Source organism: Ctenocephalides felis, unplaced genomic scaffold (assembly GCF_003426905.1).
Source record: "Ctenocephalides felis isolate EL2017-DRISC unplaced genomic scaffold, ASM342690v1 CF-g0.4_SCAFFOLD_01492, whole genome shotgun sequence".
Classification (NCBI taxonomy): Eukaryota; Metazoa; Arthropoda; class Insecta; order Siphonaptera; family Pulicidae; genus Ctenocephalides; species Ctenocephalides felis.
The window spans coordinates 53194171-53221941 of NW_020537646.1; the positions used below are offsets into that span (position 1 = coordinate 53194171).

A 27771-nucleotide genomic window follows, 5' to 3' on the forward strand; every position below is an offset into this window, starting at 1 on the left:
TAAAAATAAATATTTTTTTTTCGAATTACTATTTACACCAAAATATGAGTGATGTTAATTGTAGAACAGCTTCAAATAAAATAATTATTCTCAATTCCCACAGTTAACACTTTAATTATCCCTTTAACAATTATTTAAATATGTTCAATAAAATTGTATATTGAAAATTATACGCTATAATTATATATTTATAGAACAAATATATTTCCAATAGCTCAATTTAATTTATTGCATTTAAGGGTTATACAATATTTTTAGTCATACCTGTAGATGTGGATGTATAAATGAATGATTTTTTGTTTATTCGCGACTAAAACATTGATTTTCCAAATGGTCTTGGGCGTGTTTCCATACAGAATGGGGCCCACCCTGGTATTTAAATAATTTTGATGCCATTTTATAGGTATTTTCGAGAAAATTCGAAATACCAAATTTCAAATCCGTAGCTCATCATTTGGCCGAGATATCAGTGAAAACATGTGAAAGTGGCCCCTTTTTTCAAACTCACTTTTTGTCGGAAATATGAGAGATACCGAAAAACTGCTAACGTCATTCTATTTGTGCTGATCTTGTCTATGTTGTTCATAACAAATAATGTGAAAAAATTATGAATTAAAATGTGAAAAAAGTAATGAATTAAAATTAAAATACTTTTTATTGCCGACGTAAATATATGAAAAATATTAAAATCTTAAAATCTTTTCATTCATTAAAATATGAAAGGGTATAAGCTTGTGACTAATATATGTAAATGTATGAAAAACTTAAGATTTCAATATTTTTCATATATTTACGCCGGCAATAAAAAGTATTTTAATTTTAATTCATTGCCTTTTTTTATTTTTTGCAATGTTATTATATTATATAGTTATCATTAAATAAAAAATCGATAAAAATATATGTCAGAATCATTTCATAGCCATTCAACGCAAGTATATAAGTATTAAAAATATATTAAGTATTAAAAGTATATTACAAAAAATATATCTGTTGTTAAAATTATAATTATGGCTATACAAATGACAACTATTATTTTTTCAGCGAATAGTAAAAACAATTATAATTATTTTTTCTATGTAACTACTATACAATTCTGCATCATCCACAGTTTTCTCAATTTAATTCCCTTTCTATGTAAATATTTATTGTAATACTTGCAATTTTTCGATAGCATGATAAAATTATCACTAAAATGTAAAATTATTGCAATTTCAGTCAAGTTATAAATAGTGCACAGAAAAGAAAATATATTTTTTGCAAAACTAATATCGATTCAAAAAATAATAATTGCTATTTTACCCATTCTCCATGGAAAACCACAATAATTATAATTTGTGAAATTCTATGTGTAAACAAATTGCTCACATAGATATATTTTTCAATATAGTTTTTATAATTGAAAAATAATTAAGACAATAATTAATTAATTAATCAAGTTTTTCATACATTGAAATATATTAGTCAGAACTTATACGGCGAATGAAAATAATCAATAATAATAATTATTGTTTTATTCGGCGCGTTGGATTTTTTATTATGACTAATGAATATACTTATATACAAGATATAAATAAATTTTGGTTTTTCATAAATATTTCCATACTTATATACAGAATTTGTCGGGACGCGCGCTAACGACGAGCCTTATGCCTGCTCGTCGCTCTTGCAAAGCGACTTTATATGGGTGTTCTTGTACCGGCAGCGCGCGTACTAGCTTAAGTTTTTCCAACTTTTCTCCCAAATTTCCACTTAGATTTAAATGAATTTTTGAATAATAAAAGAAAAATGTACAGGCTTTCGAATGATGCTAATATAAAAGTAGTCAAAAAAGCCGCACTGGTAGAAAATGGGAAATGAAAAATCATTTTCACCTTTTCACGCACTAACAAATAATTTTTTTTACATTAATTGTTATGAACAACATATTTCAATTTTCAACACGCCATAGCCATAGATACACGTGTTGAAAATTGAAATCTTTTAAAAAGTATAACAAATTCAGAAAGAACTAGTGGGGTGCATGGCATCGTGCCTTAAGGCAAATTGCTGGAACTTCCCGTACCGTAATTAAAAATCTTGGTACGAAACCAAAAAAAATTACACAGAATGTACACATTGATAAAATCTCTGTAAAATATATGATAATTTGATGTACATATATCCAATAACTCCCCGAACTGACTCGACGTCCTCGTCGTGGGGGGGTGGGCAACGAATAGCTGGAAACAGCAAAATCAGTATTGACTGGAGGCGCAGAGCAAATGATGCTCCAGATCAAAAAGTCCGGAGCGCGACAAGAATGACGGGTGCAGCTGGTCCGGGCGCTGCGATGTGGAAAGGAAAAGGGGAATACTATACATTACATTCTTCCCAGAGTAGGCGTGAGAGCATTCTACGAGAAAATGGTTCCAATTATGACTTCTTTTTCTGTAAAATATTCCGGAGTAATAACCTCCCGTTCGGATCTCCGGGTGGAGGCTATGGAGGGGGAAGCCATCGAAAGTAGCAACAAAACTGCGGTCGATTTGCCTTTCAGGTTAGCAACCTGGAACGTCAGGACAATGATGAGGGCAAGAAAACTAGAAAACCTCAAGAGGGAAATTGTCAAGAACAAAGTGGACGTCGTGGAACTGAGCGAGGTAAGATGGCAGGGACAAGGTGAAACCGAATCGGACGGTTTCACAATGTATCACTCCAGTGAGAGACAAATCCGAGAGAGGAGTGGCAGTCATGGTGAGAAACAAGTCGGTGAGGAGTGTGCTGAATGTGAACTGTGTGAGTGATCGTTTGATGAGTGTAAAAATGAAAGCGGAGCCGATGGACGTGATGGTGGTGCAGGTGTACATGCCGACATCGAGCCACGACGAGGTGCAGGTAGAACAAATCTACGAGCAGATAGACGAGATGCTGTCTCAGGAAGGCAAAGGAAAGGTCAACGTGGTGATTATGGGAGATTTTAATGCAGTAGTCGGAAAGGGATCAGAAGAAAAGATAGTCGGAAAATACGGATTGGGCAGAAGGAACGACAGAGAAAATATGCTGGTCGATTTTTGCCGCAGAAATAATCTGATGATCACAAACACGTGGTTTAAAAAGCGGAAGACAGGGCTGTATACTTGGAAAAGCCCGGGAAACTGCAAACGATATCAAATTGACTACATCATCGTCAAGAACAGATTCAGAAATAGCGTGAAAGACGTTAAGACTTTTCCAGGGGCCGATATAGACTCCGATCATAATCTGCTCACGGTCGATATAGAGACAAAGCTGAAGAATATCCGCAAAATGGGTAAAAGGAGACAGAGATGGAATTTGGAAAACCTGAGAAACAATAAAATCGTAGTGAGGAGAGAAATGGAGACGAAGTTTAGCGTAATAAAAGATAGGGAAGAGGTAGTAGAAAAAGATTTGAATGAGGTAAAAAGTGTACTTCTGGAAACGCTAGAAAACAACGTCGGAAAGCTAGAAAAGGTAGCTAAAAAGCCATGGATAACCCAGGAGATCATCAAGAAAATGGATGAGCGTAGAAAGTACAAAAATACAGATCCGAGGATGTATAGAAAAATAAATAATGAATTAAGGCGAGAAACAGAGAAAGCAAAGGTGAAATACATGGACAAAACGTGCAACAAGATAATGGAACACCAAATACATGGTAGGTATTATTTAATGTTTCAGGCTACAAAGGAAATGAACTGGAATGACAGAAAAAGCAGAAAAACATACGAAATAGAAGACGACAATGAAAATAGAGTGAGTGACCACAAGAAAATTCTCAGTGTATGGGAAAAATACGTTGAGAAATTGTACGATAGAAAAAATCGTCCTAATAATATCGAGATGGAAGAAGAGAAAGAAATGGGCGAAGACGACAAGGGACCGTGCAAATTGAAAAGCGAAGTCGAGAGAGCAATAAATGAGATGAGAAGAAAGAAAGCAACGGGAGATGACGACATACCGGCGGACCTACTGAAAGAGCTGCGCAACACCGGATTAAGGAAATTGACAAAATTGTTGAATCAAATATATCGAACGGGTGAATGGCCAAAGGACTTTTTGGATGTCACGATGATAGCTCTTCAGAAAAAGCCCAAAGCGATAAATGCAGCGACCACAGGACGATCAGTTTAACTTCGCACACCGGAAAGGTTCTGGCCAAAATTCTTACGAGGCGACTCGAAAATAAGATTGAGCAGCACATGAGCAAAGACCAGTTTAGTTTCAGAAAAGGAAGAGGCACCAGGGACGCTATTGGAATACTGAGAATAATGTCGGACAGATGTCTCGACGTTAACGAGGACATATGCTTCTGTTTTATAGATTGGCAGAAAGCTTTTGACAGAGTCAACTGGAGTATGCTTATGGGAATTTTAAAATCTATTAACGTCGATTGGAGGGATCGCAGGGTGATCCAGAATCTGTATATGGGTCAGAAAGTAAAAGTTCGAATGAACCAGGGAGATACAAACAGCGTTGAAATAGACAGAGGAGTGCGGCAAGGATGCTGTATGTCACCGATCCTATTCAACCTGTACGGAGAATGGCTCGTCAACGAGGTACTTGAGGGCGCAGGAGATTTTTCGATTGGAGGAAGAAGAATCACCACCATAAAGTATGCTGATGATCTAGTAGTAATATCGAAAAACCAAACCGAGCTGCAAAATATGATGAACATAATCGTCGAAGTGGGTAGAAAATAAAGAATGAAAATCAACATAGACAAGTCGAAAGTGATGAGAATCTCAAAAACAAATAACCCCCTGAGGATAACAGTAGAAAATCGAGAATTGGAAGATGTGGATCACTTCAAATACCTGGGAAGCATACTAACCAGAGGCGGATACTGCACGAAAGAGATCAGGACAAGGATCGCAAGCGCCAAGGCGGCATTCAGAAAGAAGAGAACGCTACTGACGAGCAAACTGAGCCTTGACCTACGGAAGAGACTAATAAAGTGCTACGTATGGAGCATAGCTCTGTACGGATCGGAGACATAGACTCTTAGAAAGGTCGATAAAAACTACCTCGAGAGTTTTGAAATGTGGTGCTGGAGGCGAATGGAAAAGATAAAGTGGACAGACAAAGTAACAAATGAAGAAGTCCTGAGAAGAGTGGGCGGAGAAAGGACTCTACTGAGCACAATTCTGAGAAGGAAAAAAAACTGGATCGCAAAAAGAGTGCCTCCTACACGACGTCGTCGAGGGTAAAATAGAAGGAACAAAAGGAATGGGAAGGAGAAGAATGCAGACGATTGACGACTTACGCGAGAAGAGAAAATACAGGGAACTGAAAGCCGAAGCACATGATCAAGAAGAATGGAAACAGAAGTTTGGAAAGAAAAATACATGAAAAAAAAAGTTGGGATAGGGAATAGTGGTAATGGGATGAAGGGGAAGGAAATCATTTGTTGTGGTGGCTCTCACACCATGGACCTGCCTTCGGGCAGACTACCATTTATTATTATTATATCCAATAAACATTTTTGACCGCAAAATGACATTTTTAACCTCCCGTAGGGTAAGTTATTGTAATGCAACAAAAATCTAAATTGAAAATTTTTACATTTCTCGACGTTTTAAAGGTTTCTGAACATTTTGGCATACCGCAGGAAAATGGATTGTGTGTGTGTATGTATGTATGGATACAAGTTTCCAGTCAACGAATCAACCGATTTGAATGGTTCAAAAAACATTCGATTCCTATTGATAGAGAGATGTGCTGATTAGTTTTTGGCAAAGGCAGGTCCAGCAGTTACGGAGATAAAAAGCAAAGAGTGCACAAAATTAAAATCGAGTTTTTGAGAGAACGGAGCATCCGATTTCAATGATCTAAAAAACATTCAATTAGTAATTATTGGGAGAAGTGTTTATTAGTTTTTGGCAAAGGCAGGCCCCGCCATTTCGAAGATACGGAGCCAAATGTATAAAAAATGGCAGTTTTTGCGAGAACTAAGCGTCCGATTTAAATGATTCAAAGAACTTTCTGCTTGTTTCCTCGAACATTACGTTACGATACGGGAAGTGACAGCAATTTGCCTTAAGGCATTATTTTTATTGAAAGTCCATAACCACTGGACCTGCCTTCCCAAAAAATTAATCAGTTCTTCACCTTGTCAATACAAGTAAAATCTTTTTTGAATAATTAAAATCGGAAGCTCCGTTCTCTTAAAAACTGAGTTACCGTTTTCGGCACTTTTTGCTCCGTGTCTACGGAACGGCTAAACCTGCCGTCGCCAAAAACTAATCAGCACGTCTCCTTATCAATACGAATCGAATGTTTTTTTAAATATTCAAACAGGATGATCGGTGTTCCCTAAATCGTCGACGAAAATTTGTCTCCGCACACACACACACGCACATACATCACATACACATACATACATACATCCATTTTTTCTAAGGTATGCCAAAATATTCAGAAACCTTTGAAACGTAAAGATTTATAAAAAATTTCATTTTCGATTTTTTTGCGATCACTATAACTCGACTGAATCACATAGTCAAAAATATTCATTTAAAGCATATAAGTGAGCTTTAAAACTCTAGCCAGAATTATTTTCGATATACAGAAAAAGAAAGAATGAATGAATTTTTTTCCAAAAGCAATTGTTTTGTCAACACAAGCTGAAAGTATTTTGAATCATTCAAATCGGACGCTTAGTTCTCTCAAAAACTGCCATTTTTTGCACACTTATCTCTGTATCTCCGAAACCGCTGGACCTGCCTTTGCCGAAAACTAATCACCCCTTTCCCTGTCATTATGCATTGAATGTTTTTTGGATCATTCAAATCGGATGCTCCGATCTCTCAAAAACTCGATTTCTATTTTCTGCACTCTTTGCTCCGTATCTCCGAAACGACTGGACCTGCCTTTGCCAAAAACTAATCAGCACATCTTATCAATAGGAATCGGATGTTTTTTGAACCATTCAAATCGGTTGATCCGTGCGCCCGAAAACGTGACTGAAAAATTGTATCCATACATACATACACACACACACACACATCCATTTTTTCTAAGGTATGCCAAAATGTTCAGAAGCCTTCAAAACGTCGAGAAATGTAAAAAAATTTAATTTCGATTTTTGGACGATTACAATAACTTACCCTACGGCCTACGGGAAGTTAATAAATATATAAAGTAGTAAAGTAAAGGTAAAGGTACAATATCACCTTGGATTTTTCTACCCAAAATAATTGCTTCAATAATGTTGCCTATAATTTTTATAATTTCCTACCATATTTTAACTGGCTTTTAGTATTTTAATATCTAAATTACATTTTTCTCACTAATAATTCAATATACATTATTACTTAAGTTCATATTTGAAGTGAATTAATTTGTCAAATCTTGTTCACATATGCTCTATTCAACCTACTATAAACAAAATTATTTACTACAATAATTAGGAGAGGCGTATGCCCAGTGAATTTATTCCTCTAATTAGCTTGAAGTTTTGGAAATATGCTAATCTTAATCAAGGGGGAAAGTCCATATAAAATTTTCAAAAAATTGATTTTTTTTTCTTCGATAATCTGCAAGTATAGTATGTTGAGCGTATATTGACGAGTCAACAAAAAAAATCTCTTATTTTCTTATTCTATTAGTTTTGTCTCTTATTCTTTAACAAAGTCATAGCTAACATTGTCAAGCGATCAAGCGTGTTGTTAAATTTCAAGTGAAAGGGTCTCTTCCATTATAATAACTAGAAATACTTCTTTTGTCCTACAACCAGAAGACTTCTATGTACCTTAGTACATGTGTAATATTGGTATACGAACAAAAGTTAGTCGAGAAATATAGTTAGTTTAGCTGGAAAATTCGTAGTGTTCAGTTCATTTCAATACGTAACTAGTGGGGTGGGTGGCATCGTGCCTTAAGGGAAATTGCTGGAACTTCCCGTACCGTAACGAAATGTTCGAGGATTACTGAATGTTTTCAAATAGATTATTATAAATATTGTAACATTGTCTAATATTTATAAATATTATATAAACTGAATTGCAGAGTTGAAATTATTTGTAAAGTATATTAGAACTATAGTCAGAATTAAAAATAAATATTTTCGATATACAAAAAACTAAAAAAAAAAAAAAAAAAAAATGGGACAAATTTTTTTTTCCAAAATCGATTATTTTGTTAAGACAAGCAGAAAGTTCTTTGAATCATTTAAATCGGACGCTTAGTTCTCTCAAAAACTGCCATTTTTTACATATTTAGCTCCGTATCTTCAAAATGGCTGGTCCTGCCTTTGCCAAAAAACTAATAAACACTTCTCCCAATCATTACTAATTGAATGTTTTTTAGATCATTCAAATCGGATACTCCGTTCTCTCAAAAATACGATTTCTATTTTCTGCACTCTTTGCTCCGTATCTCCGAAACGGCTGGACCTGCCTTTGCCAAAAACTAATCAGCTCTTTTCTTTATCAATAGGAATCGGATGTTTTTTGAACCATTCAAATCGGTTGATCCCTAAAACGTGACTGGAAATTTGTATCCACACATACATACACACACACACACACACACATCCATTTTTTCTGAGGTATGCCAAAACGTTCAGAAACCTTCAAAACGTCGAGAAATGTAAAAATTTTCAATTCCGATTTCCGGCCCATTACAATAACTTACCCTACGGGAAGTTAAAAATGCCGAATTATCTAAAAGGTAAGCGAAGTAATGAAGTAATATTGCACAAAATAACACTAAAAAAGACCTTATCAGGGCAATCAGTTTAGTGATAAATCAGGTGAAAAAATTGACGCCAGTACAAGTCATAATAAAAGTGCCAGTGGTCAAGATCCTCTAGACGTAGATTTAGCTCCATTACTTGGTAAAGAAATGAAACAGCATCTTTCACCAATTTATGAAGATTTGTCCAAAGACGATTTACTTGAACCATGCCTTGGTGATCATACGCAGAACGCGAATGAAAGTTTCAACGCGACAGTTTGGCGACTATCACCAAAAGACCCACATTGTGGACAAAGGGTAGTTGAAATTTCACCATATATTGCAGCTAGGATATTTAATGAAGGTTTGAGTTCAATATTAAGAATAATGAACCTTCTGAATTTGACTGTTGGTACTTATGCTAAAGCATATGCTGATAATACTGATGAGGCGCGAATAACTTGACAGGATCGTAGCAGCCTTTCACAAATAAAAGATGCTCGTACAGCTCGCAAACAACAACAACTTACAGAAAATCAGCTTTGTGAAGATAAGGAAGGACTATTTAATAGACCTGGGAATGCAGATTAATCGGTAAGTAACTAAAACTGGTCATTTTCCTTTACTAAATCTTTAAACGAGATTATCTCGAAACTGTGTTTTCAAAAACTGCTCGTGTTGTAGCTCAAAAAGTTATGTATCGATTTGTCTGAAATTTAGTGAGGCCTTTCTCTATATTATTATCGGAAGGATAAACCTAAATCTTTAGATCTTTCGCGTTGATAAAGTATTTTTTGGGGTCCAAAATGTCAAAAAAATAGCCACAAATTCAGTTTTTTTTTCAAATGCTTGTTTTTCATTGAATTTTATAGTTTTTTAAAATTTTATAGGTTTATCCTTTCCAATAATATGTTCTCAAAAGAAAACATTAAAACAATTTTTTTTCAGATCGATGGTTGATGAGTGATAAATGGAGCAGTTTTGGACCTCGCGCCGGAGGCAGTCCACAAAATGTTATCCCGAGCCGCCATTTTGAAAAAAAAAAAAAAATCTTCTTTTGTACTCTAAAAGGGTTAAATAAAGTTGTGTTAAAGTTTAAAAACAATAAAATAATTCCATCACGTTTAAAAATATGTTTAAAATATGACCTATTTTTAAGCGTCTATATGGACTTCCCCCCTTAAGTTCAGAAGTGAAAACAATTTGGACTCCGTCACCACTACCCGCATTACTTGGATTGTAACGCTTTTAATTCTGATTTTATCATAACTTGTAATATACTATTTTAAAGGTGACTAAATGACCTACAACTTGCTCTATCATAAATTTTACCGTAACTTCTCTTATTTTGAAACGGCGAAGGGCTAAAGGGCTCGAAACCTCTGGTTGGACAGCCACGCTCTCTTTAAACAATCATACCTCTATCAATATTTGTGTAACAGAAAAATAATAAAAAGCAATAATTAGTCAGAAAAATACCTTAAATTTTCATATATATATATATATATATATATATATATATATATATATATATATATACTTTTATACGTATTCTTTCAGAGATATTATAATGAGAAACTGGTTGTTTTTTTTTAATGGATTTTTTTTATGATATCATGTGTTTTTTGAAAATCGTTTGTACTAAAGTTGTGGTATTTTCTAGAATCCATCAAGATCTCCTAAACCAAGTTAATTCTAGATGGAAAACAATTATTTTTTATTTTGCTGGAAATGGCACTCAAACTATTTGATTTAAATGAAAAAAAAAACATTGTATGTGTCTTTTATTTGCATGATAGCCCACTCATTTTACACGCAGAAGTACTCATTTTAAAGCTTATTTTGAGCATAATAAAAATCCATTTTCATATCTAACTTAATATTGTTCCTAGAACATTATAAAATAGCGATTTATTAAGATGATATAATTTTGTTCATTACATGATATTAGCAAAAAACGATGAAAAACGTAAACATTTTCAGTAGCCAGCAACTTGAAAAGTATTTGCTCTTTTGAAAAACATTATTAAACATTTTTCTCTTATAATTAGTTCTTTTATCAATATCCAACGTTATTTTGAAAAAAGTAAAATTACACCACTGAAAAGAAATGTCATCCAATCGGGAAGTGGCAAAGGAGTCTAAATTGTTTTCACTTTTGAACTTGAGAGTAAGATGAAGCTAATTCCAAAATTCCATACGAATTGAAAAACAGTAAAAAAAATTCAGACCCAAACCGCTCCATTGACTTGAGTAAGTATTCCGTGTACCCCATGCCAAACATATGAATTTTTGACACAATGAAACATCTAAATAAATTTTTGAATAAGTAATTTTTTTTTGTATTGTGACTTAGTAAAGCAAATAAATATGAACACATCGTATTCTAATATTGTCTAGGTAGTAAAGTAAGCCAGAACGACTGTATCAGTTAAAAAATAATCATCTGTCAAATTGAATATGTTTGAACGCAATCACTTATGGCTCGTCTCCATGGCACGAATTCGTACGGCGAATCTTTTCGCAAAGTGCGCAAACAAAATTATTGCAAGCAAAAGCAAACCACGCGCACGTTGAGAACACGATTCGCCGTGCCCGTTCGTGCAATGGGGACGCATGCGCAGACTGCATCACCTGTCAGACGCATGTTATATTATTTGCATCTTATATTATTTTACTTTTTGGAACATCTCAGCTGCTTTTCGGCAATAATAATGTAGACATTACATTTTGCTTAATTATAATCATGAATTTATTATATTTTAATATTGTCGAAGCCTATAAGTGAATGGAAATGTTTGGCAAATGACAGTCTTCATTTGTTTTTAATGATAAGCATTTTTTTGTAATTTTTTCCATTTATTTCTACAATCTAACTATATTTCTATGAATCAAAAAATCCTAGAAAATTCCCTTCACAAACTTCAGGAGGATTCATGAAAATCCGAATGATAGTTTAGTAGGATTAACCATTCATACGCTATTACACAAGAATTTTATATATAAGATATATATATATAGACGAAAAACATAGCCGTCATTAAGTAAGAAGCTTGTACAAAATCAAAAATGGCCGTAATGGAGTCGCAACACGAACTAATAATAATATTAATTGTAAGTACTGATCAAATTCAATACGATAATAATAATATAACAAATAATAATAATAAAAATCATATTACATTACATGATAAAAACTATTCATTTTTCCTTCACAGTCTATCATAAATAGAAATTAAACTAGTATGTTGTATTGTACAGGGTGATTTGCAGAGCATCCTTGTACGCTAATACTCTCAAATATTACAGAAAACTAGTGGTGTATGGCTCGTACCTCAAGGCAAATTGCTGGTTCCCGTACCAGATTGAAATATTCTAAGAAAAAGCGATAATGATTTTCCAGGAAAACAAAAGGGGGTCCGATCCAGTTTTCTTTTCTTCTCAGGATTGTGCTCAGTAGTCAGTTGTTTTTGATATTCCATTATCCTGTTGCACGTTTCGTCCATGTATTTCACCTTTGCCTTCTCCATTTCTCGCCTTAATTCATTATTCAACTTTCTATACATCCTCGGATCTGCATTCCTATACTTTCTACGCTCATCCATTTTCTCTATCATCTCCTGGGTTATCCACGGTTTTCTAGCCACTTTTTCTAGCTTTCCGACGTTGTCTTCCAGCGTTTCCAGAAGTACGCTTTTTACCTTATTTAAATTTTTTTCTACTGACTCTTCCCCATCTTTCATTACGCAAAATTTTGTCTCCATTTCTCTTCTCTCCTCACTACGATTTTATTATTCTTTAGGTTTTCCGGATTCCATCTCTGTCTCCTTTTACCCGCTTTGAGGATGTTCTACAGTTTTGTCTCCATATCGACCGTCAGCAAATTATGATCAGAATCTATATCGACCCCTGGAGAAGTCTTAACGTCTTTTACGCTATTTTTGAATCCGTTTTTGACGATGATGTAGTCAATTTGATATCGCTTGCTGTCCCCCAGGCTTTTCCAAGTAGACAGCTTTGTCTTCCGCTTTTTGAACCACTTGTTTGGTATCATCAGATTATTTCCGCGGCAGAAAAAGTCCTACGAAAACTGGTTCAATCATATAAATTATTGATTTGTGAAAATTTGCTTTTAGGAAATACTCCGAGTTAACGTCCACTCGGAATAATTTTAATCACTAATAAAAATAATTTATTTATCATAGATTTAGTCGATTATTTACACATATCGGGAAGTTCATGTAACTTGACTCAAGGCAAAATACCAATACCAACTAGTTATATTAGAATTATTTTTCATTTAATAAAGAATGTTAGCCGAAATGTGGGAATTTGGCAGGTCGTGTCAGTAAAATAAAAATGGCAAGTAAGCAGTGAGAAAAATGAAATGAGGTGGGTGGGGTTTGTTTTAAATTTTTTTGATTTTCAGTATTGTAATTTTTATTTGAATTTAAAAAATTCAATCTGAAAAATAAACAGTTATATTTCAAATATAATCATTGTCAATAACATTGTAATTCAAACAATTGCGAAAAATATTAAGAAAAATTATACAATGGTATTTGAGATCAATAATGTTAAGTGAAATTGTAATATACTGCTTGACATCAAGCTGGCCGAGGTTGACATCGAACCTGTAACTACTTAGGGATCGTTCAAGTATTACGTAAGCAGATTTATTACAATTTTTTACTCCCTTAGTCAGCAAAAGTAAGCAAAAGTTGTTACCCAAAATAAGCAAAATAGGCAAATCAATAATCCCCCCGCCCCCCTATAGTGCTTACGTAATACTTGAACGGCCCCTTACTGCTATTTCTAAGTTTTCTACCAATTGTAGCTTACTCTTACAATTAGTTATACAATATTATAATATTTAGGTCGTTTCGTTGATATTTCAAACATTTAGTCTACACCAGTAAATCCCAACGTGGAGCGCACGCCCCATCGGGGGGCATTTTGAAAATTCAGGGGGTCAAGGTCAACTGATTGAACCAAATAACTGACTCAACCATTTTTTCTCGGAATCAAAAATACACGTGATGTTTGAAGGGCGGAGGGTTAATTTTGAATATCACCACGTATCACCAAGGGGGACGGGGGGTCTAAAAATCTCTAAAAAATCACGTGATCAGTGGACGCCCCCAGAGGTCTACGAAAATTGGTCGATTTCTATAAATTCATTTAAATTTGTACTAATAAAGGGCAAATAAATTATTTGAATATAAATATTATAATTATTTTATTTTCAATCAAATCCAATTTGCGTACTAAACGTTCATACGATTGCAAAGATTCAAATTAAATAATAAAAAAGTTAATAACTCAAAAAGTTATTTCTGCAAAAATTGATAATTTGTTGCGCAAATGCCAAATGCTCATTTTGATATCAAATCGACAATTTTGGTACTTTTTCTTTCATATTTCGAAAACGGTTGGATCTACCTTCCATTCTTTAAAAACGAAAAAGCGCAGAACATAGTCATAATAAACAGAACATTTTCGTAAATATCCAAAACAGTTAACTAGTTCACTGCAATACATATACGTATGTATCTGCACATACACAAATTTCGCAAAACGCATTTTAAAACCCTTAGTTTTCTCAAAATGATCCTAAAATGTAGCATTACGCTTGATTTTAATCACATACCCAACGTAGTAAATAATATTAATAGCGCATAAAAATATTGCTTCATTATAATCATGGGTAATTAAAATATAAAATGTATGTTTCCGGCATGATTATAATAAATCAAATGTATAAATCGTTAATCAAAAGAATACAATTTCGAAGTACCGAATTTATACATTACTTGTAAAATTAATCAAACACAAAGCACTTATCAAGATTTGGATGTACAAATTTTTAGACTGGTGTTTTTAGTAGCTCGCAGCACAAATTGTTCAAATGCAAGTGTACACGTTAATTCGATTAAGCAATACAATTTAGTACGTTTCTAGTAAAGTGAACAAGAATCCTAGTATTCCCTTGCATGCGGTATCTCTTGAATAAACAATCAATATCTTATTTAATGTGTAAATATTCTAGCACATCCATTATTGCAGCATCCATAATGATACAATGGAATTCAAATGTATTTACAATTATCATACCAAATACAATTACAATTTATAAATTTATATATGAGATCACTAAGTAAACTTGATCCTGGAGTTTTTTTGTGCTTGTTACAACTGATTTTGTAATATCAAACTAGTGGCGCATGAGATTGTGCCCTAAGGCAAGTTGCTGGAACTTTCCGCACCGCAATTAAACATTCGAGGGATAAATATAATCAATAAATAACAAAAAACGATCAAAAATAATTCACAATTTGATGTAAATATTTTTAAATAATTATTATAAAGAAGCGGCCGCTTTCTTGTAAATCTCAAGTTTTCCGTTTTTTTGGGGTCAACACTGCAAAAAATATGAGCCATAGATTCGATCGCCTCCCAACATTTTTAGAATCCAATATTTATTGGTAATTTTTTAACTTCCCGTAGGGTAAGTTATTGTAATGGGCCGAAAATCGAAATTGAAAATTTTTACATTTCTCGACGTTTTGAAGGTTTCTGAACGTTTTGGCATACTTCAGAAAAAATGGATGTGTGTGTGTGTGTGTGTGTGTATGTATGTATGGATACAAATTTCCAGTCACGTTTTAGGGCGCACGGATCAACCGATTTGAATGATTCAAAAAACATTCGATTCCTATTGATGGGGAAAAGAGCTGATTAGTTTTTGGCAAAGGCAGGTCCAGCCGTTTCGGAGATACGGAGCAAAGAGTGCAGAAAATAGAAATCGAATTTTTGAGAGAACGGAGTATCCGATTTGAATTATCTAAAAAACATTCAATTAGTAATGATTGGGAGAAGTGTTTATTAGTTTTTGGCAAAGGCAGGCCCAGTCATTTTGAAGATACGGAGCTAAATATGTAAAAAATGGCAGTTTTTGAGAGAACTAAGCGTCCGATTTAAATGATTCAAAGAACTTTCTGCTTGTCTTAACAAAATAATTGATTTTGGAAAAAAAAATTTTGTTCCAATTTTTTTTTTTTTTTTTTTTTAGTTTTTTGCGTATCAAAAATATTTCAGATTTTATTTTTAATTCTGACTATACTTTACAAATAATTTCAACTCTGCAATTCAGTTTATATAATTCTTATAAATATTAGACAATGTTACAATATTTTTAATAATCTATTTCAAAACATTCAGTATTCCTCGAACATTTCGTTACGGTACGGGAAGTTCCAGCAATTTGCCTTAAGGCACGATGCCATAATTGCCTCAAGACAGAATTCCACTTACAGCTAGTTAATAATCTATTTGAACACATTCAGTATTCCTCGAACATTTCGTACACCGCACTAATTTAAAATAATTGTTTTACTGACATTTATTTATTAGCGAACAAATGAATGAGTTTTATTCAAAATTCGACGCTCTACAAAACGACTTATAACTAGTGGGGTGTATGGCATCGTGACTTAAGGCAAATTGCTGGAACTTCCCGTACCGTAACGAAATGATCGAAAAATATTAAATGTTTTAAAATAGATTATTATAAATATTGTAACATTGTCTAATATTTATAAGAATTATATAAACTGAATTGGAAAGTTGAAATTATTTGTTTAAAGTATATTAGAACAGAAATAAAATAAAAATCTGAATTATTTTTGATATACAAAAAAAAAAAAAATTTTTAATTTTGAGACAAATTTTTTTTTTCTAAAATCTATTATTTTGTTAAAACAAGCAGAAAGTTCTTTGAATCATTCAAATCGGACGCTTAATTCTCTCAAAAACTGCAATATTTTGCACATTTAGCTCTGTATCTCCGGAACTGCTAGACCTGCCTTTGCCAAAAACTAACCACCCCTTCTCCCCGTCATTACGAATTGAATGTTTTTTGGATCATTCAAATCCAATGCTCCGATCTCTCAAAAACTCGATTTCTATTTTCTGCATCCTTTGCTCCGTATCTCCGAAACGGCAGGTCCTGCCTTTGCCAAAAACTAATCAGCTCATCTCCCTATCAATAGGAATCGAATGTTTTTTGAACCATTCAAATCGGTTGATCCGTACGCCCGAAAACGTGCCTGGAAAATTGTATCCATACATGCATACTAGAGATGGATAACTCACTCCGGTGTTATCACTCCGATACAACTCCTCCTTCGGAGTGAATCCGAGTGGAGTTATCTCACAGGATTTGTCATATCCGACTTTCCTAAACTGATACTAAATCTGTTAACATATGCAGATATTTGCTTGAGATTTTTTACTAATACAAAGATTTGGGTCGAAAGAAGTGTTTTTTTCTCGTCTCACAGGCAGTTTTAGGATTTTCCAGGTATATAATGTCTTAAAATAACGTTATTTTGTATTCTATATTTTGTATACGATAATGTTTGTCCGTAAATGAGCTCTTTCAATGGTATACAACCAGCTAAAAAATATTTAGTATTATATTAGAACTTTTACACAATTATGATTTTGTGTAAAAGTATAGTATGCTAATCAAACTATCTGATGTATAATTAATTCTCAAAAAGGAAATAATAAAAGAATGTGAGGTATTATTATTTTGTGAAAAATATTATACACAAAGATTTGTTCTTATTTCATATATAAGGTTCACGGCATTATTGTCATATAAAATAAACATATTCAAAGAATTCTATATTTTCTCTTCAAAACTAATTACAAAACTTATTTTGATTCACAAGTTTTTTGTCAACTTGAGATTTGTATTCATATTGAAATGCATAAAATAGTAAGTATTATAATAAAATGAACAAAAATGTTTGAACTATTTGTAAACTATTTCCAAGGTCTTAATAAATCCAAAACAACACACTAGAGAACACATTTGTGTCAAGTATTATGTTTCAAAGTTGTCGGAGTTGTGGAGTTATTAAGTGGATATAACTCCTCTCTGAAGCGGAGTCAAATCCTAACCGTCTAGCGTGAGCCGTCGACCAGTTCGGATGGTATAAACAACCTAACCTCTTACGTAAACAATCGGTATCGAAGTGATATTTAGTTTTGTGAATTGTTATTGTGTACAAGTGCATGCGCAGTTAAACAGTTCTTAACATACACACAAATGTCCCCGATGCGGGGGCATTTACAAATTTAAATGCCGAATATTATTAATTAAATTAAATAGTTTTATTAATATAAATAATATAATGCAACATCAAGAAAATGGAAAGTCTATATTACCGCTAGTAGAAACACAAAATGTCTTGAACGACACTTCAATGACAGATAGTGCGTTTATACAACATCGTTTACAACAACAACAACAACAACAGCAGCAGCAAATTATTATGTCAAATGCTCACGATCAAAATACGTATTTACAACAACAGCAAATTAACATGGTAAATAACCACGAACAAAGTGCGTATATACAACAACTACAGCAGCAACAACAACAACAAATGCAACAACAACAACAGTTACAACAGCTAGAACAACAACAACAGATGCAACAACAACAACAGCTACAACAACAACAGCAAATTAATAAGCCAATAGTTAATGAACAAAGAATAAATACTGTCGCTAGCGACATGGAACTTGACAGCCAGACTCCATCGGCTTCGTGGCAATACGTCAGAAGAAATGAAAGAAGGCGTAACTCAACAGAAGGTAATTCAAACAATGAATTAGTAACATCGAACAGATTCAGCTTACTAGCTACAACACCTAATACACAGAATGAAAACACTACAAAGGTCCAAAGTGACATAAATGAAATACTCAACAGAAACGAATACATCACTAAATCCTTGCCAAATGATATAGTCAAGATTAATGTAACAGCACCGGAACAGTATAGAAAACTCGTTTCTTTAATCAAATCAAAAAATGCTAACTTTCACACATATCAGCTGAATGAAGAAAGGGCATTAAGGGTTGTGCTGAAAAACATACATTACACTTAAAATCAAACAGGAAATTGAGAAACAAAATCATAAGGTGAGAAATATTATTAATGTAAAGCAATATAAAACAAAGCGCCCGCTTAATATGTTTTTTATTGACCTTGAGCCTGCTAATAACAACAGCAAAATATATAATTTAACCAAACTACTCAATCATATAGTAGTGGTAGAACCTTTAAGAAAAAGAAAGGAAATTATACAGTGTACAAGGTGTCAATTATTTGGCCATTCAAAATCTTATTGCAACAGACCCTTCGCATGTGTAAAATGCAGTGGACCTCATAATTCTACTGCGTGTAAAAAATCTAAAGATACGCCGGCTATCTGCGTGCATTGTGGTGACAACCATCCTGCAAATTACAGAGGATGTTTAAAATATAAGTCCATGTTCAAAGATAGTAGAAGAAATGTTTCCAACACCAATCCTGACACCAGCCGCATGACTAATTCGGCAGCACAACACTCACTACGAGCTAATATTTCGGAGCATCGAAGCTATTCTGAAACCCTTAGAGCACAGCAAAACAACGGATGCGATACGCAACAGTCAAACACCTTACAAGAAATACTCAACAGCTTTAAAGACATGTTCAAACAGCTAGTTGAACAAAATACAATGATTTTAAATATGCTAACATTACTAGCCAAAAAATAATGGCGAACTTTTTACGTATCGCTGAGTGGAATGCAAATGGCATTCTCAACCATCGTAATGAAGTCGAAGCATTTTTACAGATACACATGATTGATGTTTTATTGATAAGTGAAACACACTTAACAGATACAACTACTTTTAAAATACCTTACTATACCTTCTACTATACTAATCATCCCGATAAAACTGCGCATGCTGGAACAGGAATTTTGATAAAGACAACAATAAAACATTATGAATTGCCTAAATTTGAAAAAAATTATCTACAGGCTACACTGATAAAAATTCATACTTGCGGATATGACCTGGTTATCTCGGCTGTTTATTGTCCGCCTAGGTACAACATTAAAAAACCAGAATTTAAAGAATTCTTTGACATTTTGGGATCAAAATTCATAGCTGGTGGGGACTTTAACTCCAAAAATACGCTATGGGGATCCAGACTTCTGAATCCCAAAGGCAAACAATTAGCTGAATTAATACAAGAAAAAAATATTTCTTTTTATCAACAGGCCGACCAACATACTGGCCCACAGATGAACGCAAAGTCCCTGACTTGCTTGACTTCTTCATAACCTATGGCATTTCCTCATTGCATATGGATATTGAAGATTGCATGGATCTGTCCTCGGATCATACGCCTATAATTGCGACAATAAGCACATATGTAATAAAAAGGAAACAAAAGAGGGCTTTATATAATTATAAAACAGACTGGAACGCATTCAGAAATGAAATGGATAACAAAATTAACTTGAAAATAAGAATTAAAAGTGAAGAAGAAATAGACAATGCAACAAATTTATTTATACAAGCAACGAAGGAAGCTCTAAGGAATGCAACACCCACACTTTATAAACAAGATGTCGAATTCAATTTACCGCTGGAAATTAAAAAACTAATTAAAGAAAAAAGAAGAGCTAGAAAAATCTGGCAGAGAAGCCGTGCACCAAGCGACAAAACATCATACAACAAATTATGCAGTTCACTAAAAAATAGGTTGAAAGAACTTAAAGAAAACAATATTGCAAATTATATTGTCAATATAAACAAATTTGACAACTCTATTTGGAAGCCTATTAAAAACACTAAATGTCCTGTAATGCATATGTCTCCTTTGAGAATAGATGTGAATGAAAATGTGAAGTGGGCTAGAAATGAGCAAGAAAAGGCGGACGTTTTTGCTAATTACCTCAAAGAAGTGTTCACACCCAATAATAACGATCCGGATCCTGATGTGACAAAAACCCTCGAGGAAATAAGAAGCAGTAATGAAAACATAAGAGCAATAACTCCTAAAGAAGTAAAAAGATATATTCTCCATCTAAGCAATAAAAAATGTGCAGGTATTGACGAGATACGAGCTAAAGTACTGAAAGAGCTTTCACGGAAGGCAATTGTTATGCTAACTCAAGTTTTCAACTCTGTGCTACGTTCTGGATATTGGCCCAAGGTGCTAAAAACATCTGAAATCATAATGATCCAGAAGATGGGAAAACCAGGGCATATTGTATCATCGTATAGACCTATAAGTCTTTTACCTATACTTTCTAAATTATTAGAAAAGTTATTACTTGCCCGAATAAGTGATGTGCTAAAGATCATACCTTGTCACCAGTTTGGATTTCGCCGACTGCACTCGACCATACAACAGTGCCATAGGGTTACAACGGTCATTCATCAAGCGATAGAAGATAAACAATATTGCTCAGCAGTGTTTCTCGACGTACAACAGGCTTTTGATAAAGTCTGGCACGACGGATTATTAGCCAAAATCAGATTATGCTTACCAGAAAAAATATATATAATATTGAAATCATATCTATCAAACAGGAGTTTTAGGGTTAGAGTGGGAGACGCGGTGTCAGAATTTCATCAGATAAAAGCAGGAGTGTCACAGGGAAGCGTGCTAGGACCAACCCTTTTCACAATATATACACACGACATACCACTAAATCCAGCCACCACCCTCGGCACATTTGCCGATGACACCATGATCATGGCTACCCACGAAGATCCAGAAATTGCAACACTAAACTTACAGGACCACCTGTTTGAGTTAGAGAAATGGTTAATGAAATGGAAAATAAAGCTAAACACGGATAAAACGCGACATATCACTTTCACTACAAGAAAGAAAAACTGTCCTACTGTATTTATAAACAACGTGGAAATATTGACTTGCACCAGCGTTAAATACTTAGGTTTACATCTGGACCGCAAACTAACATGGAATATTCACATAAAACAAAAAAGGAAGCAAATTATGGATAAATTTAGACAACTCTACTGGCTAATAGGAAGAAAATCTAAAATGTCATACAACAATAAATTACTAATATATAAGTCAGTAATTATACCGATATGGACGTATGGTATTCAACTATGGGGATGTGCAAGCACGTCCAGCATAAAGATTATCCAACGAACTCAAAATAAAATTTTAAGAGCAATAGTTAATGCACCATGGTACGTGTCGAATAATACTATTCATTCAGATTTAAACATACTGACCGTAAAAGAAGTAATTCAGCTAAGAAGCAATTCATACCACATGAAATTAGACCAACATCCAAATCCAGCCATGCAATTGATCAAAAATCATGATCCAACTAGAAGGCTCAAAAGAAAATGGCCAGAAGATCTACTAACTTAATTTAAGCTCTGTTATATTACTAACATAGATTATTCATTAACATAGATATATTATTTACATAGATATAAATTATTAACATTGATTTATTTTATAGATTATCTACAGGGGAATCTCTTCAGTGGAAGATACCTCTAAACGTCATACTTAATCACATAGACTCATAGAACTTGTAATTCTGATTGTCTATAATAAATAAAGAAAAGAAAAAAAAACAAAAAATCCTAACCGATCGGGCTTCTGATATGATAAGCCCATCTCCAATACATACACACACACATCCATTTTTTCAGAAACCTTCAAAACGTCGAGAAATGTAAAAATTTTCAATTGCGATTTTTGGACGATTACAATGTTACCCTACGGGAAGTTAAAAACCTGTTTTGTAGAGCATCAAATTTTCAATAAAAGATGACACAAATTGTCACTTTTAATTCATTTGTCGCTATAAGTCATACCTAAACAGCATTTTTATGGGTTTTTTGCTTTGATTGAAAATGCTTTGATTGAATTGCGCACTATCTATAAGTTAATATTAAGAGTTAAAACTTTTAGAGAAGTTTTTTTAGCAATTTGGAAGCATTTAAGCTATTGGAAGGAATAAAATTCGAAAATTTCCATATTGAACCTTAAAAATAACTCTTACCCTACAAACATAATTAACTCAGTCATAAATAACAGACGCAAGTACATTTTCAACGAACAAAACTGGTTTCAAAATATACTAGTGTCATTTGCCTACCGTACGTAAAAGATTTATATTTTTCATGGAAAAAACTGTTTCAACAATGTAGCATTTTGTAATAGCGATACAATCCTTAGTTCAATTTTCACACAAATTAAATCTAAGTTTAATTCTGACCGTCTCAGGAACTTGGTATATCATATTAATTGCTCTAATTGCAAACTTTTTTATATCGGAGAAACTAGCCAAAGCCTGAGTAAACGCCTTCATCAACATAAAAATAACTCAAAAAATCCTAAACAATATAAAACGATGTTAACTGATCATATTAAATTAAACCATAATATAGATTTTTTCAACCCTAAAATTTTACATTTTGAAGAGAACGTAATTAAAAGAAGATTCGCTGAGGGGTTGTTTTTAAAATTACATAATGACAAAGTCGTAAACAAACGTTTCGACAATACACATGCTAAAAACTGCTTTAAGAAAAAATGTGACATTTCCATCTCAAACTCCGAACAGTAAATACATAGTTTCGACAACTTGTTAAGTTATCATGTTAATTAGTGTGTTTTACCATGTGTGATGTTAAAAAATATATATTTTATCAATGTGCACATACTCATACCATGGATTAATAATGGTTTCATATGTTATATTAGGATACAAAATTGTAAGTGTTTTATTATTATTATTATTATTATTGCCTTCCTATGAAATTTTTTACATATTATTTAACTAGTTTTAATTTTTATAGTTAAATTGATTACCACTGAATGAAGGCTAAGATGCTAGCCGAAACGTATGGATTTTAAATAAATAAATTTTTAAAAAACTCTCATACTATTTTTATTGATGTAACGCCCAATTTTGAACTCGAATTAAAGACACACACTCATATATATATATATATCTACGATACAGTTGCCGTACAAAACGATACATACACGTGACCAATCGCATTAACTCGTTTCGGATGACGACATCGTTAGCCAATGACAAACCAGTAAGCCCTAACGCACTTCCGATGCATTTTCTCTGATTTACACCCTACTCGCGCCTAAAGAAGTTTTACTTCAAAATTTATTTTTGCTTGATAATTTATATTTGCTTAAGTTCATTTGAAATTATATATCAATCGAACGATTTGTTATTTATCGTGCAGTAGACAAACAAATATATAGTGACCAAGAATGTCGCATTGCCTAGGGCAACTATTTATGCCACACACTTACGCCAACAAACAATATTTATGGGTATTATAATAACCGCTCGTCGAAGTGCACACGTGTAACTTAAGAATAAATTAAATGTGTTTGAAAAAATTGAATTGGAAATTGCATTGTTAAGATTTAATTAAAAGCAATAACTTCATTTTCGAAATAAACAGTTAAAAATTTTATCTAAATATCTAAATCCCAATTTCGATTGATTAAGTCATTTATTACACATTTCGGGAAGTTCGTGCAATTTGCCTTAAGGCAAAATGTCACTTTCAACTAGTTACTAATTTTGTTTAGTTAAGCTTTGGAACCGAAACCGTACTCACAATTAGTTCAAATGCTTGTCATACGTGCAATAGAGAAACATTTGAATTGAATGAAGTAAAATGTACTAAAAAATCATCACTGTTTAACTTACCGTAGGATAAGTTGTAGTGATGGGCCGAAAATCGAAAATGAAAATTTTTGCGGATCTTCACGTTTTAGAGGTTTCTGAACATTTTGACATACCTCAGAAGAAATGGATGTGTGTATAGCGAAGGAAATATATGCATCCCAGACTGGTCTTTTGTCTGGGTAAACCGGACTCAAAATACCGCCTTTGTATAATACCAACTAAAACCTGCGCTTTTCCATTGCCTCTGGTCCCCACGGAATCCGCCGTTAGGTATTACTTCGCAGGAAGAGGATCTAGATTCTAGAATGTTATCATTCTTGAACTGATAGTAGAAGAGCCAGTGAACTATTTGACTAACCTGTTTTCCCAAAGTAAGATTTTTTTTAATGATATTTTATTATCGACCCATTACGAAAGTACCATTCTGGCAGTCATTCCGCGGTTGCGCCATCATCCCTTCAATTTTTGAAAATTGTCAAAAAAAAATTTTCATAACTTGCTCCCACAAGGCTCAAATTTTGAGAGTGTATTCTTTTAACTATCCAGAAAGTATATGTAAACAGCCAGCCCATTCTGACGATTGCAAGGGTCTGCCAGAAGAGTACATAATAGTCACGACGCACCAGAGCCAGTATATCCGCGCGTAACGCATCGCGCACTGCTTCCCGACCGAACGAATTCTATGCGGGGCACTATTAGTGCTACGCGCGGGTGCACTGACCTTGGTTTGTTAAATTTTTTAATGTGCTCCACAAATTTGATTTAAACAATATTTGCAGTACTAAAAGAAAAAACAATAGGCTTTCGAATAACGTTAATAAGAAAGTAATTAAACAAAACGCAATATCCGAAAACATTAATTGAAAAATTATTTTATCCTTTTTAGCTAATAATAAATGATTATTTAGGATATATTAATATACATTATGTGGTCTAAGCCAATGTGAGTAGAACCACGTAATTTCTTTTTCGATACCTTTTATGGTTACGCCAAAAATTGAGTTTGAAAAAGGTGCCACTTTGGCATATTTTCAATGATATCTCGGCCATAAGGTGAGATACAAAGTTGAAGTTTGGTATATCGGATGTTTTCAAAAAGACCTTCAAACCTCGTATAAATTATTTAAATGCAAGGGTGTAGCCGATTATGTATGGCAATGCGCCCACACCCTTGTGCGTCGTGATTATTATGTACTCTTCTGGCAGAACCTTGCAACCGTCAGAATGGGTTGGCTGTTTACATATACTTTCTGAACAGTTAAAAGAATACATCCTCAAAATTTGAGCCTTGTGGCAGCGACTGCCAGAATAGTGCTTTCTTAATGGTTCGATAATAAAATATCATTAATTAGTTGGTATTAGTATTTTGCCTTGAGGCGAGTTACATGAACTTCCCGATATGTGTAAATAATCGACTTAATCAATAAAAAAAAATTATGAGTGATTAAAAGTATTTCGAGTGGATTTATAACACATAATTGAAAACAAACTCGTTAACTCGGAATATTTTCTAGGAGCAAATGTTCAAAAATCAACAATTTTTATAATTGAAGCAGTTTCCGAAGAACTTTGATGCTTTAGTATGTTCATTAAGATCAAGAACTCTATCGTTCTACCAAGTAAATCGTCTAATTTAAATTTTAACAAACGTCAAAAAAAACTACTCATTTTCTCAAACTTTGATGAATTTTTCAAACCATGATATAATATATCGCTAAAAAAAGTTCTATAAAAATCGGCTCCAATTTTTATTTCAACAGTTAATTACAAGAAAACGGCTCGGTAGATTTTTACCAAAAACTAATCAGTATCATTCCCAACTAATATCTTTCGAACAGTTTTTGATTTTTTAAAATCGGTTCGGTAGTTTGAGGTTAAATGTGGACGAAAGTTTTAACACTTTTTTTCAAATTACAAAGAAACGGCTGGGCAGATCGTCTCACAAAACTGACAAACGAAAGTCCTCATCAAGATAGATCGAATGGCTTTTAAATTTTTGAAATCGGTCCAGCCGTTTTTTAGAAAACGTGGATTTACGGCAAAAAATCTGTTCACATACACACACACACATACAAACACATACTTTTTCCAAATTTGGTCAAATCTCTATATGGTGTTTAGTGCAGTAGACGAAGAGGAAAAAAGGGTATAACCTCAGTGACGAATGAACGTCCACGTTCATTGTGATGAAGTCTAAATTAAAAGAGTTATACCCGAAAACTAATCGCATTTTTGTCGAATAGTGTCCATATTTCGAGCAATGTATAAGTAAGCAGTATTTGGTGTCAATTTGCCTTAAGGCACGATGCCATGCGCCCTACTAGTTAAGGGGTCGCAACCCCGCGGGGGGTTTTGTTTTCACTTTTGAACTTGAGGTTACGATGAACCTAATTCCAAAATTTCATGCAATTCGGAGCGCAGTAAAAAAATTCAGACCCGAAACGCTCCGTTTACTGCACTAGTTCCAAGCAGCCTCAGATGTCAGCATCACTCCGTGCAGGTAGTTAACACTATATATTTAACTTCATGTAGGGTAAGTAGTACCTCAGAAAAAATTGATGTGTGTGTGCGTGCATGTGTGTGTTTTATGTGTCCGCATTTTTTTCGTCCACGTTTGCGGGCGCACGTATCAACCGATTTGAAAGGTTCAAAAACATTCGATTACTATTGATAGGTAGATGTTCTGATTAGTTTTTAGCAAAGGCAGGTCCAGCCATTTCGAATATACAGAGCTAAATGTACAGAAAATGGCAGTTGTTGAGAGAACTAAGCATCCGATTTGAATGATTCAAAAATCTTTCTGATTGTGTTGACAAAACAATTGCTTCCAAAACAATTCAATAAATTTTTTTTTGAATATCGAAAAATAATTCGGATTTTAATTCTAATTCTAGCTAAAAATTCTAAACATTACTTATATACCTCAAATAATTTTAACTTTTCAATTCAGTTTGTATAATACTTGGAAATATTAGACCATGTTCTTCATTTTAAATTCGATTGATTAAGTATTGAAAAAACATTTTGTAATATTCAAGCACAAATATTAGCGCACGTGAAGTCGGTGCAGTTGGTCATATCGACGACAATCAAGTGGAAGGGTCTATTGCAGTTATCGCACTCGATTGAGATTTTTCTCGTCAGCTTCGGTGGCATCAATTTATTGCAAATCATGCAAAAATCGATATCTTCATTTGAAGAAATCGAAGGCTTCTTTTTTTGCCTTTTTTCACGGCTGCTTGTGAAGTATTGGCCGTCTTGGAAGCTTTCGTTTGACGCTGTGCTGCTTCTGCCGCGACGCCTTCTGTTTCTTGTCCATCAATCTGCATACGATATTTTATTTATTCATTTGCTTCATAGCTATAATCAATTTCTCTTCATTTACATGTTTTTTAGGAGTTGAAGACATTTGAATAATTGATAAAAACACTTTAGTCTGCAAAGAATGGTATCTGCAAACGTTGGTAACAGCAGAAGCAACATGCTCCGATATTTTAGTTATTCATTTGCTTCA

At 33.6% G+C, this 27771-nt stretch overlaps 2 protein-coding genes across 2 annotated transcripts in view; one reads left to right on the plus strand and one right to left on the minus strand.

Moving 5' to 3' along the window:
- The window catches only part of LOC113370685 (protein kinase C and casein kinase substrate in neurons protein 1), a 167655-nt gene that overhangs the window by 128733 nt on the left and 11151 nt on the right, over nt 1-27771 (minus strand). The gene's annotated exons all lie outside the window — the stretch shown is intronic.
- LOC113371387 (craniofacial development protein 2-like) lies at nt 2803-4131 on the plus strand. Its single transcript, XM_026612014.1, has one exon. The coding sequence runs from the start codon at nt 2803-2805 to the stop codon at nt 4129-4131; it is 1329 nt and encodes a 442-aa protein (XP_026467799.1).